A 20,785-nucleotide genomic window follows, 5' to 3' on the forward strand; every position below is an offset into this window, starting at 1 on the left:
GTGGGTCAGCCCTCATTCAAACAGTGTATGTACATGTCATGTGTCTTTAGAATTAATCTTTTTCCTGGATGCATTTGTCAGTAATGTGATGGAGCTTGTTAGAATATTATAAAGCGTTGCTATAGCAACGAGGATGCTTACTGGTAATTTTAGTTGGTGGAAGGGAGGCAGACAATGTAGCATCTGGTACAGGTGAGTATGCTTATTCGTAGTCCAGCAGTTGTGTTCATTTGCGTGCGTGTGTGCATGTTTGTGTTGGAACGAAGCCTATTTTGAAGTGTGTTTCTGGGAGTGAGTGGGGGTTGTTTTGCCACAGGCCTCTTCAGAATTTCTGTCAGTGGCTACAAGTTGCTTTAGCCTGGTCATCACCCTTCTTCCCATCTGGTTAAACTCAGACCTGTGGGACGCCTCAGCCTGACGCTCCCCCCTGTGCCTGTGACAGAAACATGTTGCATTATTGAGGAAAGAAATAAGGAGGTTCAAATAGCTCATTTAGAAACAAGTTTCAGCAGATATGATGCACCCAAACCACTATCAATGTGAATATAACCAATGTCATAAAATAAAGACATTAAAATGCAGAACGTCTTTTCAGAAAATCATTGTCAATCATCGTCGTAACCGTATCATAAAATACTTGTCAAAATGTGATGAAATGTCTTTCTGAAAAGATTTTAAAATCATGAAAATTTAATAATTTCCCAGGAATAGTGATAGAAATATATTAAATAAAGCCTTGAATGTAAGCAAAAAGTTGTCTATGCCACATCAAATAAGATCATCCTTTATTGATTGAGGACATTTAGGACCTGTGTAAGAGCTAGAACAAACTCAAAAAGTTGAAAATGGCATAAATTGCTCGAATAATCTACTTAAAACGTGCCAAAACAAATGATAAAATACCATTATTTTAACAATTAAAAATCACATGTGGCCCAAATTCCTGGTCAAAGTCTGCCTTCCGACCCTGTGGCCCATCATTTTACAGGACACATGCAGTCTATTATTACATGTACAAATGTACAATTGAACCCCCCTTCTACTTCCCTCAGCTTGATTAAGCCCTCTGTCAGCGACTGTCTGACACTGGTATGGACGAGAGAACAGGCGGAGAGTTAATTGTGAAAAAATAGTTTGACTAAAGTGTCGCAGTTTTGTTAATTACACATAATCTACCATTTCTAATGTTTGATCTGCAGTTACTGTCAGACCCCTGGCAGGAAAAGATCACCTTCTTATTGCCTGTCTACTCACACAACTCTATGCAGTATGTGCCCTAAAGTTGTAGCCATATAAACAATACATTCTGCGCCTGAACGGTCTACATATGAGCTTCTGATGCTTCGACTAAATATCACAGCCCTATTTCTCCACTGGACAGGCCATCTGAATATCATCCAGCCAACTCAAGCTGAACAACAATAACAAAGAGCTCATGGCTCTGGGTACCAACGGCTGCCTTCTTAACGTGGACGGCTGTTCAATCTACCAATCACCAAGTCTGCAACCTGGGTGTCATTCTGGACTCCGTCCTTTCATTACAGTCACACAATAATCTGGCTTTCTAACATCCTTTAAAGCGTCTTTAACATTCCTGTTCACCAAAGCCTATGGTGCCTCACTCTAACAGTTCAATGTACTATGTTAGTTATGTTATAATACAAAAATTGGCATCATGAAATGTGTTCGTGTTTTTGTTGGAGAAACTTCAGGTACAAAATCTGGACGTTTATCTTAAGTGTAGGGCTGCACCGTTCTGTCGCCTCACAGTCAGAAGTTCCCGGTTCAAACCCCGGTTCGGGGGTATGGGGTACCCACACATAACGCCAGTACACACACCTGCCGCTAGTAAGGTTGCCCTTGGAGACCAGAGCCTTCCCAGGCAAAAACTCCGCTTTGATCATTTCTGGTGTAAGTTGGACGATGGGATACCTGCACACAGACAAACACATAATCTGAGCATGAAGGCAGCGATGTAGCTTTAAACAGCAGAGAAAAGGCTTCTAACCAGATATCAATAGATGTGCTTACGGTTCGTCCTTCAGTGGATCCAGATCATCCTGAGGGCCGGTGAGAGGAGGAGGAGGCTCTGTCAGTATATCTGTGTTGTAGGCGACTGATCTGTAGAGGACAACACAGCATTCGAAATGCTGTACTATATACTACATATTACATACTACATGCTATATACTTTATACTGCATACTGCGTTTGGCAGTAGTATGTAGTATGGAGGAGCTTTTCAAATTCATTTGGCAGTATGCTACGGCAGGCGGAAGTAAACAATAACCGCTGCTTCTTTAGCTATAGCGCCCACTTCTGCTGTCCGTGATTAAAACTGCTGCAGTGACGTTCCAGCGCTTTGCATTGTGGGATACAGTAGGCGAGGTAGACTGGTCCGATGCATACTGGAGATTAACATAAAACTATATTCTTTGGTGAGCAGCATGGAGGCCAGTGAAGATGTTACGGTGGTTAGGTCTTTATTGTATCTATCACTCATTCAGTCTGTTAATCAAACTCTTTTGTGGTCCCATCATTGCCGATCAGAGCTGAGGCAATGATCACCCGGGTCTACTGCAGAGTCAGTTGACCCGGGTCTGAATGCTGACTGTAACCTTTCCAACTAAGCAATGAAGCCACGTGTTGGCAGGTTTTTTGACCAGTGTCTAGTCTGACATTGCTAGCACAAGAGATTGTAATTTAATGAATACTGTTTTAAATTACTTATAAATTCAATTTAAAACATTTAATGCACATCATTATTAAAACACTATCATTACATTTCAGGTGAGTTCTGGGGAGTTTTTTTCCCCATTAGGCTCTGGCAACCTTCAAATACCATATTGTTTGTATTTTAAAAAACTAAATAAGTTATTATTTCACGGTTCAAAGGAACACAGTGTGTTGGGCTCAGTGCCTCCTGTATTTCTGTATTCTGCACACACACTGAACGTTTTCTGCTTGAGGTGTATCACATCAAAGGAAAGACTTATTTCATGAGCATACCGTGCTGCCGTATTATTAAAATCATTTATGTATGTTTTTAAAATCACATTTTTCTTAAATAATCAAAATTTCACAAATTGCTTCAAACTGAAACTAGATTGTCATTTGCACTGCAATCAAGTGAATCCTGAGGGATACAAACTAATCTCATCACTCACTATTTATTTAATAATAATACCTTAGGGACTCATTTACAAAGTAGAAATGGGGAATACAAGAAGAAAACAACTTTACAAAAACTAAATTAAATCAGAGCCAGCTATCAGAGCAAAATAAAGGTACAGCCAGCTGGACAACTATTCTACCTGGCACTAGATGGTGTCTGAACATGTCTATTACACCTTTATTTTGGATGACTGTGAGACGTCATGTTTCTGTAATTCTCTATGTGACATGATGAATTAAATACCAAGCTGTGCTGTGTCTTCATTCAGGTCTATTACATCATCTTCTCTACTCCAAGTCACCAGCTGTTCAGCAAGTCATTTGATTCCGAGGTTTGAATGTCCCAGACATGTAAAGGACGTCAGTATTTTTGATAAACAGCTTTAGATCAAGAAGTATCTCTTCTATGCCAAGAAATTATGATTAGCTGGTTGGTTGATCAAGTTTAGTTCTGCCTACCTGTGTGGGGCACGGTCAGATTTGTGAGCAGGTTTGTTGGACAGAGAGTACGAGGCAATCAGATCAAAGTTCTTCCATGTTATGAGCCCTCGGATCACTTCCTGTTTTTGGGGAAGAAGAAAGAATACATATCTCCGTCAGTCCAAACAAAACAGATGTAAAATTACTACGTCTCTGAAAATTACCTGGCGATCCAGACGCGTCTTCTGAGTGTGTGAGGTTTGTTTCCTCATGTCAGCCATTTTGCTCTCAGGGATTGTATACCTGTACGCACAGACACACTTTCTTACTGATTTCATTATAATGTTGGGATAGTGATTTGTTTTTGTTTAGTCTTTGTGTGGTATAATATAGATGTGTTGTTGTTACCTGGGCATAGGGCAGAGATGAAACTCAAGGTCACTCTCGAGGTATTTAGGGGTTGTTTTGTAACTGTGCAGGCCTGGAGCTGGGTTCTTAAGCAAGGGATGAGATAAACACAGAAGTGTAAACATACTGTCTTACAAATATACATCATGTATCCTACACAGAAACACAAATCATTCTTTTTCAGACTTTAAATGTAAGATTTAAAGATTTTTATGTAACGCACTCGGGGCGGTTTTTCCAGGAAACAAGAGGATGTGACGCACCTGCGCGTTATCGAGTACCTCTGCAGAGAGCTCATACTACGGCACTACAGTCAACAGACTGAGACAACGCAAGCTGTGACATGGAGATGGATAATGCCAACAAACTACAACACCAACACAAACTACACACAAGAATAAAAAACAAAGTTTTAGCTAGTTAAGCCCGTCTGACCAAACAGGAAGTGATTGACATCAGGGGGAAAACTAGAGTCAACATCGGCAGGGCATGCGAATCATGGTGACCTTCGATTGCTTTTGGCAATCAAAACAAACCCACAACTTATTGTTGTCATAGCAACAAAACCCGCGTGCAGCGTTCTCTCACCGGGTGCAGCGTTCTTTCCTCTCACAGCACATCCCAGCTCTCTCCAGCCGCCCTGACTGCCTAATGTTCGCAAATGCTTGTGATGATTTGCTGGTGCGCCGGCGAAATTTGCCGTTTGGTTACGGAGCACAATGGCGGAGTGATGCCGTGTATTTATGTTAGAGCGGGCATTTAACGGCCGACCGTGTCGAAGGAATGAGGATTTTCTAAAAGGTACATATAGCACCTTTAACTTTGGATTTTAAGGACGAGCCTTACAAAGATCCGGAGTGGATTTGCTGGAAAAGGCCTGAGCAGAGTTTCAGGGGCACTGGAGGTGAAACTGAAAGCCTCCCATGCTGTGACATCCTCCTCTTTATTGTCATGCTGTTGTTCATCCCGTGCTTTGGGCTCCTTATGTACCAAATGATCCTAAAATGTGACAACACAGGGAGAGAAATTAATATTACATATGAAGAATGAATAAATATCTTTCTCTTAAATTGGCTGAATCTGTATGTTTAGGTTCTGCATAGTTACTGGAGCTGCAGTGCGAAGTGGTCTGGCCAGAGTGGTGGGGCTGTAAGAATTAAAAGCCTCCCAGGCTGACAAAGGCCGGTAGTCCATAAGCTTGTAGTGCTGAGGAGCCTAGAGTGACAAACCATACCAACATGTTTTAATAGCAACAGAACACAGACACAGATAAGTTAATGGCTTATAGACTGACTTGACTGAGTTCGTATGGGGTTGCAAGTAAAAAGGTTTGGGTTGATTTTTGACATTTTTAACATTTTATGGGGGAATTCATGAAGGGATTGCGCCGCTTTTGCACCCGCTAAACCTGTGCAAATGACACAAATGGACAAACTCTTGAAGCACACGCACCTCAAAGTGCGCTGCGGCGCAAACAGCGTGTCTCTGCTCCGGTGCTGTTTGCCATATTTAAATTAATTTATTAAAAGCTTAGTTATCAAAAAGCGTCTAAGTCACAGACGCCAGCACTAACAGCACCGCACAGTTAGAGTGAGATTATTACTGTCTGCAGAGAGCTGGTGGGAACTGTGGCGCAGTATTATAAGGGCTGTCATGCTCAGAGTTTACAGTGATCATGAAAACTTTTTTTTAAATCAAAAATTGTACATTCAGTTGGTTAAGAATATTTTGCCACTATTGTTATAATCAGGAGACCAATCAGGCACACTTGACACATGGCGGGGATTATGACATCTGGATGAGCTGCTGCTGCGCGCTTGGTTAAAATATGAAGCTGCTTTACAGAGAGGGAAACTAGTAAAACATCTCTCGATTCTGCCGCAATTCTTAGTGAATTCCTCCATTTTTAATCTGGAAATAAATTTAAAACAAGTAAATTAGAGCTGTTAGACGAATATGTCCTTATGAAATGTTGTAGTTTAAGCACATGGTGACGTGACACATGAAAAAAAACGAGTGCACAACTTCAGGAATGTACTTAATTTCTCTCCGCCGTGGCTGCTCAGTGCTTACCTGTTGATTTCTAAGCCTGAATTTTCGATGACCTACCTGAAGGCTGAAGAAAGGAATACATGTCGTCACAGTCACATCAGTGGAATCCACAGGCAGTGTGTCCAAACTACTGTGAGCCTGGACATATGAAGGAGACAAATAGCATCGCTCGTTCGATTGAATACGAAGGCCTTTCCTCTGATTTACACAGATAAAATAAAGTACTCACCAACAGATCGTCTTCCTCTTGAAAAATGGGGAAAGCAAACGGAAAGACTCTGTCTGGCGAGATTCTCTGCTCACTCGTCATCTCATCTGAAAGAGATGAGACATAAAGTGTTATGTTGAATGTTATAAGAAGCTCATAATGACCAAAGGAGGTTTCACTCCATTTGTTTTCTGGAGGAATAAAATGAATCATGCATGCTGTGCTGACATGACACAGTGATCGAACCTTTTTTTGACGTGGTCACGTTCTTCAGACTGTCTGACAGTTTCTTCAAACAAGCCAGCCTGCGGTTCATCCGACATCTGATCACGACCTGGAAGTACGAGAACAGGATGCTATTTATTATTATCCAAGGTAGTGACCACTGACATTCATCTCTTGTAATCTCTAAAGAGGTGTCATGAAAAAATTGAATTGACTGGTTGTTTGTTATCTTACAAAATGCTCGTGCATGTGTGCATTCAGTGACTTCACACTACTTGTACCTTGCGTGCTGCTTGCTGAAACAGCGTGAGGGCTCTTTGTCTCCGCTCCTGCTGAAAACTGTCGTGAAACTGGAAGGATGGGACTCCCTCACAGGCCTGGTGAAGGTTAGCAGTATTTTAATTGGCTGAAATCTCTGATAGAATTGCATGTTAGATTTAATTAAATATCAGGCATGACTGTAAGTAATGTATTCATTTAATTTAAGACTGGGGTTTACCTGTCCGGCTTCAACAAGCACCCTTTTGGAGGAAGGTTTCTGTTGTCCAGCAGCAAAGTCTTCATCTCTTACTTCTCCCCTTTTTACCTGCAAAATAATCAGTTAAAGGACACAGCATGCAGGACACAACTATGTAACAATGTGCTAGGACGGCAATACTCGCAGCAATAACACTGTCAATATTAGTAAGAACGCAGCTTATTAATGTAACAGTGTAATAAGTATGTGGTAAAAAAGTTAAGGTAGACGCCGTGTTCTTTTGCAAGGCCCTTCAGAGTTCTGGTAATGGCAGAAGGTGTAAGCTAAATTCAAAGTATGGCAATGATTGGCTTGCGAGGCGAATGCAGCGAGTGTCATGTTATGTGCCTGAGTTGTTCGAGGATTTTTCAGGTGGTTATACAAAATTTAGAGCTTTAGAGGTTTTAGTTTTTTGCTGTAAAACACCACATGGTCATAATAGAACATCTATGAGTTGATAAGACCTCAATAAGTTCATGAAAACATACCAAACGCACCACCTTAATCACCAGCTATTGACTCGGCATGACTGTGGAGGCATGCTGTTTTACACACCTTCTTAACGATGAGGCAATGACATTTGTACAACTATTATATTTGGATGCAGATGAATTGAAACATTAAAATGATGGATGGAGTTTAGCTCGAAGCAAAACCTGCAGAAAAAGCCATCTTGTTTTCTTCACAGCCCCACTGTGAGTTCAATGTGTTTTTACCTGTCCGACAGTTGTAGCTGCAGGTTCAAGTCAAATTGCTTCTGCAGCAATTTTTCACCAACCTGAATTTTATCAAAAGCAACAGACTTCTGTATTCACCCCTGTGCGCACAACTTTAACTGAATTTGGTCATAATAGAATAGTACCAATGACTGTCTATGAATAGTACATTAAAGAGAAGGCAAAGGGTAGAGCTATTGGAGCTATTGGAGAATTGTATGAAACCATGTTTTACTCTAACTATAATGCCCCCTGCTGGTAGAACAGTGTAAAATCTTTATCTTGATATTACCTAAATAAGCACTTGAAAGCATCACAGGTATGAATTGCTACATTGTTGGCACGTACTGGTCACTTAGAGATCAAACACTGACCCTTATTTGGGGGGAAGGTGACATGGTTTTGCACACACCTTCTCACAGACATGGCATGTACTTACTGAAAGTTTTTCTGTTACCAAACAGTCAAAATGTTAGCGATGAAATGAAATGCTTTTGTTAGCTGCATTGTCATATGCTTTGCTAAAGTTTGAGCAAACACGAGGCGCAATAAGAAAATGTTGAGCATGCAGTTCTATTAACAGTAGTGTTAATACGAACGTCACTGCAAAGTAAGAGTGACCTGATCTACACCATTTAAACACGGTAGTCAGAGAAAGTCTGAGTCAGTTTTGGTAGCGTCGAATGAAACAGACCTGTGGAGATCTCATCTTGATTGATGTTTTAATCTGTAAAACAAATTCCACATTCCAAATGTATATACCCTCTCTTCCATCATGAGAGAAGGTCTGGAACTCGAACATGTTTATCCTCTGTAGTAAGGCATAGGTTCCCTGACCATAAAACGCTACAGATGTGAGAGGAAGTGCTGTTACATGTCTGTGTCAAGTGTTCAAATAACATGCCAAAGGAAAGGAACACACACACACTTATATTTCAATCTTATAAACAATCGGTATGCATATCATGTGCGGCATAAGTGATTGGCGACTAACATGTCCAGTAAATGTCATGTCTAAACGAAGAGGAAAGTAAACACCTTACATGCAAAGCTCTACTGCCATGAAGCCAGGAGAGTTTGTAAGTTTGTAGGACTTGGACAAAATGGGGAGCCAGGGTAAATAAAAGCCCCCGCTCGACATTAAATTGCTCTGTTGCTGTATGAATATCAATCTTACCATGTATTCATTTAGTGCAATATCTCTCTCCTCTGCTATCTGCCGCCTAGTGTCCTCTGACACGGGGTCCTCACCAAGGCGAACTTGCCTGAAAGAAACAAATATATATTTTTAATCAAGTTTTTAATTTAAGTGTACCCGGACGGGGTGTGTCCAAGGATGCTCAAGGCCTGTTCTGCTAAACTCGGGGAGCCCCTTCAGTGTATGTCCAACCATAAAACTATCCAGCCCCTACCCCTGAGAGACAAGCTGACAGAGATAGGGGACGGTGCTTTCCCCTGTCTTGTTCACCCTCTACACCTTTGACTTCCAGCACAACTCTGAGCTCTGCCACATGCAGAAATACTCAGATGACACTGTGATCGCTGGCTGTGTCAGGAATGGACAGGAGGGGGAGTACAGGAGCCTGGTGGAGGACTTCCAGATGGTGGAACAGACCACATATGCAACCAGTGTCCATTGAGGGGGTTGACGTGGAGGTGGTCAGGACCTACAAACATCTAGGGCTGCAGCGGGACTGGACATCTAACATAGACACTCTTTGGAAGAAAGGGCAGAGGCATGTGTACTTTCTGAGAAGGCTGGGGTCCTTCAGCATGTGCAAGAAACTGCTTCATCTTGATGTCATTTTTCAGGGGGTCTCTGGGGGTGATGGATGGGTCAAAGAAGAAGACCAAAGTCTTAATCCTGTGTGGTACAAAAACTACAAAAACTTTTAAGTTACTTTGGAAACTTGGTACAAAAACTACAAAAACTTTTAAGCTACTTTGGAAACTTGGTACAAAAACTACAAAAACTACAAAAACTTTTAAGTTACTTTGGTAACATGGTACAAAAAATACAAAAAATACAAAAACTTTTAAGTTACTTTGGTAACACGGTACAAAAAATACCAAAACTTTTAAGTTACTTTGGTAACATGGTAAAAAAACTACAAAAACTTTTAAGTTACTTTGGTAACATGGTAAAAAAAACTACAAAAACTTTTAAGTTACTTTGGTAACATGGTACAAAAACTACAAAAAATACAAAAACTTTTAAGTTACTTTGGTAACATGGTAAAAAAACTACAAAAACTTTTAAGTTACTTTGGTAACATGGTACAAAAAACACAAAAAATACAAAAACTTTTAAGTTACTTTGGTAACATGGTAAAAAAACTACAAAAACTACAAAAACTACTAAAAATTTTAAGTTACTTTGGTAACATGGTAAAAAAAAACTACAAAAACTTTTAAGTTACTTTGGTAACATGGTAAAAAAAACTACAAAAACTACAAAAACTTTTAAGTTACTTTGGTAACATGGTACAAAAACTACAAAAACTACAAAAACTTTTAAGTTACTTTGGTAACTGGGTACAAAAACTACAAAAACTATTAAGTTACTTTTCCAAGCTGACCCACATATGTGATGTTGCTAATGCGACTTACTTACTTATTCTAACCCAAACTGAGATCTTATTTGTTAACCAAACCAAGAAGTGGTTCTGTCCAAAACCAAAGCGCAACGTTACACATTTCACCTGTTTTTTTTAATGTAAGCGGTCTGTTGCCTGCCATCCGTCGGGGAGCTAACTTATGAAATAATGAATGAAAAAAAAATGGCGGGATAGGAAAAAACATCCAATGTGATTGTATTGCTTTTACACATCTGTATAAATATATGATTTTAAAAGCAACTCCAAACATTCACAGAACAGAAAAGAAATATGTAAATTCCAGTTACCCTCTGAGGCGGTTGGCTTGCTCCTCCTTCACATTTTGTCGAACCTTCTTCATAAAGTGGGCCTCCTTTATCTTCCTCTTTTGCATAGCAGACAGACTGCCACAGAATGATGCTGAAGGGAAGGGAATGACAGACATGAGACATACTTTATTTGTACCGAAATTGCACGTACTTCATGGGAACAAGTGGAAGAGCAATGTGAAATGGAACAGTACTCGGATGCAATAATTAATGAGATTGATGAAGTGACATGCATGCCAATAAAAGTTCATAAAAAGTGTGATTGGGTGTGATTTACCTTCCCTATCTTTAGAGCCATGTTTATCTGTGTTTTTAATCAGCATCTTTGCAACCCCTGCATGGGTACAGACATCTACCGGAGGCTTCAGTCCAGGATTGGACGTCTGTACCTTTGACTTTTCACCCGCCTTGGTTGACCTGTTTTTGGTTTTAAATTGAGGCACTTGGGGTGCAGGTGAAGGTAATTCCTCATCTGCAGGCACTGCACGTGCACTCCCAGGCTTTCTTCCAAACTCACTGTCAAATAAAGAAGTACATAAAGTGAACATATTATGCAACTTGCTCTTACCTTGACGGAATTACCACATGCTCACTTGTAACAGATTCATCAGTATGATGCGACTAATAAAAGGTTGCACAGTTCATACTAGTAGAACCAGAATTAAGGCCTTGCAATTACTTTTAGTAGAGCGTCTATCAGAACATACGTTCTAGCATATATCTCCTTATCTTTTCTTGCACATATCTCATCTTTTATTTGGTTCTACTGCAGGGAACAACAAACAGAGAGAGAATGTTTTATATGCTAAACATCTATCAGGAGGCATATCAATCTTGATATTACTGCACCTGCTACCAAGCTGTTTTCATGAATTATTAACTTTCGGGAGAGATAACACCAAGACAGTCACTGGATGGATACCACTGTGTGATGGATGGCATTCCGCTTTCTCATGGGAACAGGGTTAAACATCAGCACACACGGAATTCAGCTGACTGCACACTTTTACCCCCAAAAGAACCACCTAGCTTGGTAGTTTATTTTCACATAAAAACTTGTATAGAAGCTAGTAAAAATATATAAACACAAAGTTATGCTTATTTGACTGGTCAATTTTCAACTACATCAACAATTCTCTTATTACCTGCGGGCTAGATAAGGAGCGGAACGTCCGGTGATCGTGCAGAGGTAGGGTTTAGTGTTGAACTGTGAAATGATCAGCTGGATGGTGACCTGAGAAGTCTCGTATTGGAAAGGCCTAAAGGTCACAATAATATTCACTTCACCGTTGGCTGGTATCACACCTGGAGGAGCAGGGAAAGACAACAGGGATTAATCACTTGTGTAGTTAGTTACCAGCTAAAACGAGCTAAACGCACACATAGCTCCTTCAAGCTGAGTCAGTTGATGAACACCGTCTGTTAAAACCTGTTAGCAAGTTAGCGGAACAAATCGCTAAATTAATTAAAAATGGTTGCAATAAGAAGGTAAGTACTGGATAACTGGATAAACATAAAATAGTAAAATAGGGATGCACGATATTGGATTTTTTGCCGATATCTGATATGCCGATATTTTACAACTCATTTAGCCGATATTTTTTTCCCGCACACCTAATTGCAGAGATCATCAACTCTCTTCTGTATTGGAATTAGCGTACAGTATAATGGTGATACTCTTATCACATTTGTTACAATGTCGGGGTGACGGGTCTTGAGATGGTTAATCAAGTTTGTAGTGTTGAAAGACATCACCGAAGCTGAACAGTCATTGCAAACAGCAGTTTTGCTATCTATTTCGGACACTTTGAAAAACTTCCACACCACGGACATTTTGGCTTCTAACTCTCTCATGCTGCAGGTAGACACACGTGATCTCATCACGCTGCGCCGCGCAGGTCTTCTTCGCGCCGGGGACATTGCGCCGAGGTCGGGCATTTAATCAAGTATGCAGCAGCCAATTATTTTATCGGTTAATTATATCGGTGTGTTGGCCGATATCTGTTCATTTTTAAGCCAATATCGGCCGATACCGATAACGTGCCGATAATATCGTGAGTCCCTAAAAATGATCTCCCTTTAAGTAGTAGAAGAAATAAATAGCTGACAGCAGTGGATACAGAATTGAAAAGGAAGCTAAACCTACTGAATAAACAGTTGTAATAGTTGACATATTAAGCTAATACTGACCGATACAGAGTTAAAATAGCTTGAAAAAAGCAACAGCTCAATTTTGCCTTAAAATAATATAATGCTGAGTTACCACTGTTGGCTGCAGTGTGAAGACCTTTCATATTGTGACCTGGCCGTGTTTTGATGTGGCCTTGTTTTATTGTGTACGCAGACAGGAAAGAGCTAAACATAGGAAGCAGGTCCAAAATAAGAAACTCATTTGTTTCTCTTATGTAATCTAAATCTCAAGTGCTGGTTCCGCCATGTGTTGTGATGCTTTCCAGACCGTGAATACTGCTTAGTGTCACTGTGTGCACACGCTGTGTTGTGTGGACGGCATCCCTCAGGTTCTTGAATGAGGTGAATGAGGAAAAACAACTTTTTTTTGTCGATGCAAACAAATGCTCAGTGTTATCTTATTCGGAAAAAGGGAAAAACTGCCATAAAATGTATTGTAGAAATAATGTGCATTATGCATTCTTAATCCATTTGCATTATTTTGTTACATAAAACTGTACCATACCTGTCAGAGGACTGATGGAAAAGGCCTCATGGGGCTGAATGACAAACACCTGAAACTCAAAGTCAATGGGACAGCTGCATCTCAGAGGGATAGCCTGACAAACACTAGAGACAAAAAGGGATGAGATTACTTTTTTATGATATGATGAACAGCTGAAAAATCTGCCCATTGGTATAAACATGGTATATACACTCACCTTTGTCCAAGCGGTACAGCTGATAGGTCGATGTGAGGAGGGATGTGCAGGTCATCGATGACCGGGTAGGCATGAACTGGGATTAACAGGTTGTCTTCCCCCTTAGAAAGGACATAGGAGGGTTGAATGAACAAGACAAAGAGAAAAAGTGTTAAAATACACCACATAAGCATGCTGCAAGGGAGCCATAGCCAACTGCAGTACAGCACACATAGAGGGGGGGCAGATTGCTGGAGCCAAACCTTGCAGTGGATCCGAACGCTGTCATAGAAGTAACGCCACTCATCGGGACGGAACCTGATCTTCAGCGCGTAGGCAAGGCCTGGGATGAGTCGATACTTGAGGGAAAACAGATGAAACACAGCTGAAACCAAAAGTGAGGTCGTAATAGTATACTCATGTGAGCAATCTGTGATAAAAAATGAAGTACCTTTTTGGTATAAGTAGTTTCAAAGTGCTTTGTTTGGGTTGGAATGATGTGAATATTCATCACTTCAGATGAGATGTTGATGATTTTCTGAGAAAAAACCATACCACTGTCCTTCACAAGACTTCCATAGCTAAACAAGCCTGCCCCCAGCAGAAAGCACAACTGACACACAATATAAAACATCTCCCCAATCAATAAATTAGCTATCCGATGTAGCCTGTGAATTGGAGAGTGAAATATGAATGAATGTCTTTCCTCACCAGACTCTTCACGTAACCCTTCCCCGGCTCAAACCCTCTAAAGTGAAGCTCCGGGGGCTCTGCTTGGATCAGGCTGTTGCTTTTCAGTTTGGCATAGATTTCTGTTAGGGGGATAAATACTAAATGTAATACGCTTTAAGTACAGCAAAACACTTTTTAATGCACCCTTAGTTATCGTCTGTAATGCAACTAAAGTAACTGCAGCCCCTAAGAGGGCTTTAGATGTCAAGCGTATTTGTACTTGATTCCAATAGATGTTTTGGAATGTTGGATCTGCTCCTGCTCTCCACCAGTTGGCTCAAAGGCAGCGGAGCCCCCCTCCTGAGGGGCTCTGAGAGTATCTGCGGGTCAGAGAGAGCCACCTCCATCCTCGCTATAGTCAGCTCTGGCTCCTCATTAGATAAATGACAGAAAACATGCGGACAGTCAAGGAGTGAGTGGTGTGTATATAAATAAATATAATGTTGGCATTATGATCCAAACTACAAGCGTTACATATTTAAGACTTTCTTAAAAAGAAGATACCGAAAGATAGTCTGCTCAGAATAAATGATTCTCCTTTTATAGGCTTGATTAGTAGAGGTGTGGCAAATCTTAATATGAGTAATGTGATCAAACAGGCTAACAATAGCAAAAGCAAAGATGGCAGGTATTGTAGACGTTAGCTTGACCATACCTAGCGTTACTTTATTAAGAGGTTTCCTGGCCTGTTTTGTCAGCTTATTCTGTAAAAACTTTAAGACATTCGAACTTCAAAACTTACTTAAGAGTTGTTTGTTTGTCTATTGTTCAGAACAGCCATATTTCATCCATCGACGAGACACTTTGTCATCTTTTTCATGAGAAGCGCCTGTGTGTAAAACACTGTCGTTGCCATAGGGACGTTACTCCAAGGGGGCGGGGCTAACGTCCTGTGGGTAACTGTTGGAAGCACGCTCCGTCAAAACACCCAAAATAAGACCCAGAGCTAGCCTCGACTTTCAAAGCAAAAGTCTGGACTTATGGAATAAGCATACTGTTATGTGTGTGAATAGAGTTAAAAGAGATTATATTAACAAATATTTAATTAACTATTCCTGTTTTACCACGCTTGCTCGTTTTCAACACGAATGAACGAGTCCTATAGGCTAAACTTGTGCCATGGGTTTATTTTGAAAGTAAAAACAGGAAGTTTTAGTTTGATTGCAGCTTCCTATGGGCATGGTTTGCATAATTGTCAGCACTCTAACTTGGCTCATGTTTGATTTCCAGACCTCATATATCTGCTGCATGGCAGAATGATTGCTTTTCATTCTTATCAGATGCTTGCTTTTCATTCTTATCAGAAAGGCGAGCTGAGTTTTGGACGTAGTCGACTATCATGATGGGAAAAAGGAACCCGTCTGACGCAATGAAAAAAGTTGGAATCATTGGAGTGCTACTGTTAGTCCAGGTGAGACAAGAAGATGCATGATTTAAATCTATGACGAATCTTAAGAACAAGTTCATTATCGTCTCCTTATTTGCAGGCAAAATCGTTATCAGGGTGTCATCCTCATGTTAATCATGTGAAAGAGGAGGAAAAATGCATGAAAGATCTGCTACTTATTCAGTCACGCAAAGCAACAGGTGGGTTATAATATTTCTGTATGGTGTATATTTGATGTATATACTTTGATGTATATTGCCGCTCAGTGAAAAATGTATATGTGTAATATATTTTTTCCATATAAATGGTCAAGATTAATCTGGATATGGTGCTTCTGCAGTGTTTAGAGCATCAAATCAGAGCCTTTTTTTTGACTGGCTTCTTATAACGTTTTATAAAATATCTGCAGACTCCTTGCAATTACATACAAATTATGTAATTTTCCATTCCGATTCATTCAGAAAACAACACCATTGTACACTGTAAGGGAATGTGGGATGACCTGAACTGCTGGCCACCCGCTTCTCTCGGAGAAACTGTCACTCAACCGTGTCCAATACATGAGTTTTTCAGTTCTGAAGGTGAGGTGTCATAAAATGCTTGTGCACTTAGAATCACGGGGTAATATATTTGAGTGCTACATTAATGTTGGGAGATGATAATGACAGTGTTTAATGCAACTGCAACTCGCAAATCTACAGGGAAAAACATCCCCACAAGCCATAATTTTACAGATTTACAGATTTATAAGCTCAATTGCATACTCAGAGAGAAGTGACAGACACATGATTTTTTGCTATTTTGTAGGTAAAGTGCATCGCAACTGCAGTGCTAATGGCTGGTCAGACCTGCTTGTCCCGCACGAAGATGCATGCAGCTACACTTTCAATGAGACACTCCACTTTCTCGGAGAGGTTGGTGGGAACTATAATGCATACAGTACGTGTTGTTTATCCAATATAACTACAACTCTGAAAAGACTTGCTACATTTTAAGTCACAGTAAGCAACAAGTGGGTTATACAGTTTTTTTGTATTAATTACATTGTATGCAGAACGCTGGTGAGTTCCCAAATGAATTAATAAATAGCGCAATAGTGAAATCTAATGGTCATATAATATTACGCACCCTGAAATCCACAGGAACAAAAAATTGTTGAAAACTCATAGAAAAACTAATATATTAATGGATCAGGATTAATAAGCAAACCGCGGTTTTGTCGGTTTATCCTACAATTAACCATCAAATCAGAACCCTATTTTTTTTAATTTGTCATTAGCATTTTATAGCCCACTGTCACTCCACTATATGTTTAGAATCCCTGGTGGGTGCAAGAAGGTAAATCAAAACGAGCAACAGCATAGGGATAATGCAAAAAAAAAAGGCCACAATCAGAATTAGTGTGTTGGTAAAACAGGGCAAACGATTAAAAAAAATGGGCATAACATAAAAAAGCATTCAACAGGGCTTTGCAGTCATGTCTTTGAGGCTGAGGCAGACAACCACTCATGCTCACATTTATCCTCGAGTCCGTGCTCTTCTGTCCTTCTTCCTCTTCATGTGTGTCTTCTTCTTCTTCTTGGTGGGTGCTGTTGGACTGAACTACTTGTAGATGTTACAGTCAATATTGATCAAGTGCTTGTGGGCATGTGTGGAGTGAATAGGCGTTGTATTCTTTTCTCTACCGACCCCTGCCGTACCGGAATGAAACTAGGATGGGTTGACAGGAATTATCTCGTCACTACGCTACATATGAATCTTGACACAGGAGGTGGTTAGCTTAGCTTAGCAGCGGAAACAGCTACCCAGCTAGAAATGTTTTGTTCTTTAATACGTCATGTTTTAGTTTAAGTTTTAACGTTACAAGAACATTATATAAAATGATAAACATCCTTAAAACTTTTAATATTAGATTAAAACGTTTTCTTTCAAACGTAATTAGGACTTGTACGTAATGTTAGCTAATGTTATGGGGACGTTCCCTGCTAGCTGGGTAGCCTAAACGCTAACCACCTCTACAGCTAGTCAACATGGCATCTCTAATGTGTTTAATCATTACATAAACTGAAATATAAATATATAATGATATGGTTTACCTGGAGTTAAACTAAGGTAATTTAGCTCAAGGGACCCCATATCTACACTGCATTCCTGTTTCTGTCCATAACAATGTATATTAAAATGAGCAACTAATGTAACAGTTAATCTAACTCCTTTTAAATGTAATAAAATAAATAATAAAGTAAAAAAAACAACAACAAAAAGTCCGGAGGAGACAAAAGTAGTTGGTATTCTTCGATTAATTCTCAAATCACGCTGTTTTGAAGGTGATAAGGCTAACTTCTCTTTCTCTTATTCAGTCCTCAGATTACCACTTGTACTTCTCTTATGTGAAGACCATGTATACAGTCGGATACACACTTTCTCTCATCTCTCTCACCATTGCCATCACCATATTCTGTCTGTTCAGGTGTGACATGTTTTTTTTTAATCATCCCTTTCTCTGTCCTTCAACCATTTAAAGACTTAAAAAATAGCAATAACCTTTAACTATGAATGTTAATCTGTTTTTCAGAAAGCTGCATTGCACAAGGAACTATATTCACATCCAGATGTTTGTGTCTTTCATCCTGAGAGCCGTCTTCATCTTCATCAGGGACTCTCTGCTATTTACTAACGAAGAGCTCTACCACTGTGACTACTACCCGGTAGCTTTGTCTAATCAGTAAATTAAACTGCTTTAAAGTAGTCCTGTTTGAAATATTGCCCACATCTCACAATACTAATGCGGTAATGTGTTGTACTTTTTTTCCACACAAACCTAAGCATGCCTGATTAACTCACCTCCTCTCCTATGTGGCAGGTCGCGTGTAAGCTTGTGTTGCTGTTTTCCAACTACTCCATCCTGGCGAACTACAGCTGGCTGCTGGCGGAGGGTCACTTCCTCTTCACCCTGGTAAGCCGCTCCTTCTTCTCCCTGAAGAAACACCTGGCCTGGTACATCGCTCTGAGCTGGGGTAGGAAGACTCGTACACATATTCAGACCTCTAATAATTACTATTGGCCTTATTAGGGTTCAAACTATATGTATTTCATGCCACAGGTTTACCAGTGGTTGTTATTGCCTCCTGGGGTTGTTCCAAGTACTTCTATGAAGATGAAGGGTAAGAGTGTTTCAATCATTCATTTGCATTTACAAAATGATGAAAGTGATATGATTATTATTATTTTCTTATTGCCAAAGCTGTTGGGAATCCAGGAGACATGAGTGGATTTGGTGGATACTTCGAGTTCCTGTTCTTCTGACAATATCTGTAAAAAAACAAACTACACTCTTTCTTATATTTCAGTGTTTTTTATTTGTATTTCAATAATATTTGTTCAGCATTTACGGAAATACACTTATTCACCCTCTTGCCAAGATTTAGATAAGATGATTGATGTCAAAAAGTGCAAAAACAAAAATTCTTTTAGCAACTCTATCCTCCGAATTATTTTAGTGAGCGCTGGTTGCCCAGAATTTTAACAGTGACCCATCCACAAATAAGTGTGCTGTATCAGCCCAATACACCAATACTAAAGAGATGGTGTGGCGTTATTGAAGAGTATTCTTTCTTTATGCAATGCTACGCTAACCAACTGTTTGCACACACTTCCTGGTTAATATACATATTTAATGAGAGTGGTGTCATTTTTGTTTCACACAAAAATACACCTGTAACAGTAAATATCAAATCATGTGTGTGGGTGTGGTTAAACCTGTAAATGGTTTGTACATTCAAAACAATCTAAATTTCAGTGGAAAAAACTCCACATATGAAAAAGTGAAGATTTAAAAATAACAGAAATCTTATCTTTACTTTGGCGAGAAAAGAAATAAGTGTATTTACTTAAATATTAAAGTATTTGCATTACAGTAATACATACCAGTAAGGTTCACAGGTTTTAATACTTTCAGGTAAATCTCATCTTTTTCTTGGGCATTTTGAGGATACTGATGAGCAAACTCAGAATGCCGGATGCACAGTGGAATGAATTCAGCCAGTACAAGTGAGTATTGATCACACTGTGGTGGGCTGTAATGCTGTATTTATCTCCTTGATAATCCGGGTACAAGTAAACACTTAAGTTCATTTTAGAGGAACAGACACACAAACATTTTAGGTAAAGAAAATTGTCATTTTTTAAGCTAATTGTGAGATGGTTTCCATGTGGATCTCTATTTTGTAGAGAAAATGTAGAAAATTTTATTTTGTAGAGAAAATGTAGAAAATTTTTAGAGAAAATTTTGTAGAGAAAATTTAATCTACATTTTTTTCAAATGCACAGAAAATATTTATGACAGCTGGAAAAACAATCATTTTAGGACAAATACATCCCTGTTTTTTTCCACCAGGAGGCTGATAAAATCCACATTTTTTCTGGTGGCTCTCTTCGGTCTGCATTACATCCTGTTTGTTTTCTTACCTGTTGAAGTAAGCAGCTCGGTGTTTCAGATATGGACCTTTGCCGAGCTGGCTCTGTCATCCACACAGGTAAATTAAGTTCATATATGTGTGAGGTAGAGGGTCAAATCAGTTTGATTGACAAATGAAACTCTCTCTTCAAATGTTTAAGGGTTGTGTGGTTGCCGTGCTCTACTGCTTCATGAATGGAGAGGTAAGAACTGGTTAAAGCCAAAATGTATAGTTCCAGAGTTAAATTGAATGTGAGAACAGATTGGGAATTTATGTACTTTTCCAGGTGCAGCATGAGTTTCAGAGGAGGTGGAGGAGATGGAGGCTGACTCAGCACCTCCCAAGTCGGCGCAGACAGCACCATGGCTCCATCAGCCACAGTGGCTCTCCTCATACACAGGTCTCACTCCTGCCCTACTCTCCAAGCGGTGTAACAACCGGTGGACTCCCAGTGGATACTGTGGAGATGTGACTCAAGCTGGGATTGGCTCATTTTCTCACTCTTCACAGTAATACATCATGTGTCCGGGTTTGGTGTTAAAAAGCCTCTTAATGTGTTTATTGTAGTGGAACAGAGGAAATATTTTTGTAATCCCTGAGTTTTCTATATATGTATATATATATAAAATGCACTGTAAAGTAGAGATAGACCGATATGGTTTTTTCAGGAGACCGATATTTGGAGCCGATATTC

At 39.8% G+C, this 20,785-nt stretch overlaps 2 protein-coding genes across 2 annotated transcripts; one reads left to right on the forward strand and one right to left on the reverse strand.

Moving 5' to 3' along the window:
• Positions 1-267: 267 nt before the first annotated feature.
• On the reverse strand, positions 268-14,594 carry cfap221 (cilia and flagella associated protein 221). The gene is made up of 23 exons (XM_069675696.1): positions 14,468-14,594; positions 14,227-14,327; positions 13,967-14,053; positions 13,779-13,874; positions 13,537-13,637; positions 13,341-13,444; positions 11,791-11,950; positions 10,923-11,161; positions 10,625-10,736; positions 8,897-8,984; positions 6,986-7,072; positions 6,768-6,863; positions 6,508-6,595; positions 6,283-6,368; positions 6,111-6,191; positions 5,109-5,216; positions 4,848-5,000; positions 4,002-4,087; positions 3,818-3,896; positions 3,633-3,733; positions 2,032-2,121; positions 1,840-1,932; positions 268-433 (listed from the first exon to the last, which is right to left on the reverse strand). The coding sequence occupies exons 1-23, from the start codon at positions 14,592-14,594 to the stop codon at positions 268-270; spliced, it is 2,529 nt and encodes an 842-aa protein (XP_069531797.1).
• Positions 14,595-15,589: 995 nt separating this feature from the next.
• Positions 15,590-20,563, forward strand: LOC138603713 (secretin receptor-like). Its single transcript, XM_069675607.1, has 13 exons — positions 15,590-15,658; positions 15,735-15,834; positions 16,096-16,215; positions 16,442-16,552; positions 18,002-18,104; positions 18,210-18,342; positions 18,498-18,651; positions 18,738-18,798; positions 18,879-18,948; positions 19,593-19,684; positions 20,031-20,169; positions 20,252-20,293; positions 20,378-20,563. The coding sequence occupies exons 1-13, from the start codon at positions 15,590-15,592 to the stop codon at positions 20,561-20,563; spliced, it is 1,380 nt and encodes a 459-aa protein (XP_069531708.1).
• The last annotated feature ends 222 nt before the right edge of the window (positions 20,564-20,785 follow it).

Source organism: Semicossyphus pulcher, unplaced genomic scaffold (assembly GCF_022749685.1).
Source record: "Semicossyphus pulcher isolate SPU_LCO1_2020_fin unplaced genomic scaffold, fSemPul1.0.p SCAF_24, whole genome shotgun sequence".
Lineage (NCBI taxonomy): Eukaryota > Metazoa > Chordata > Actinopteri > Labriformes > Labridae > Semicossyphus > Semicossyphus pulcher.

Bases quoted from the DNA above. Each gene is read 5' to 3' on its own strand.
- cfap221 (XM_069675696.1), bottom strand. From the start codon at position 14,594: ATGGAGGTGGCTCTCTCTGACCCGCAGATACTCTCAGAGCCCCTCAGG. The intron at 8,985-10,624 runs GTAACTGGAATT...TGTTTCTTTCAG, and splicing joins CAAGCCAACCGCCTCAGAGG to GCAAGTTCGCCTTGGTGAGG. The intron at 7,073-8,896 runs GTAAGATTGATA...ATTATTTTGCAG, and splicing joins TTGCACTAAATGAATACATG to GTAAAAAGGGGAGAAGTAAG.
- LOC138603713 (XM_069675607.1), top strand. From the start codon at position 15,590: ATGGGAAAAAGGAACCCGTCTGACGCAATGAAAAAAGTTGGAATCATT. The intron at 15,659-15,734 runs GTGAGACAAGAA...CCTTATTTGCAG, and splicing joins GAGTGCTACTGTTAGTCCAG to GCAAAATCGTTATCAGGGTG. The intron at 16,216-16,441 runs GTGAGGTGTCAT...GCTATTTTGTAG, and splicing joins TGAGTTTTTCAGTTCTGAAG to GTAAAGTGCATCGCAACTGC.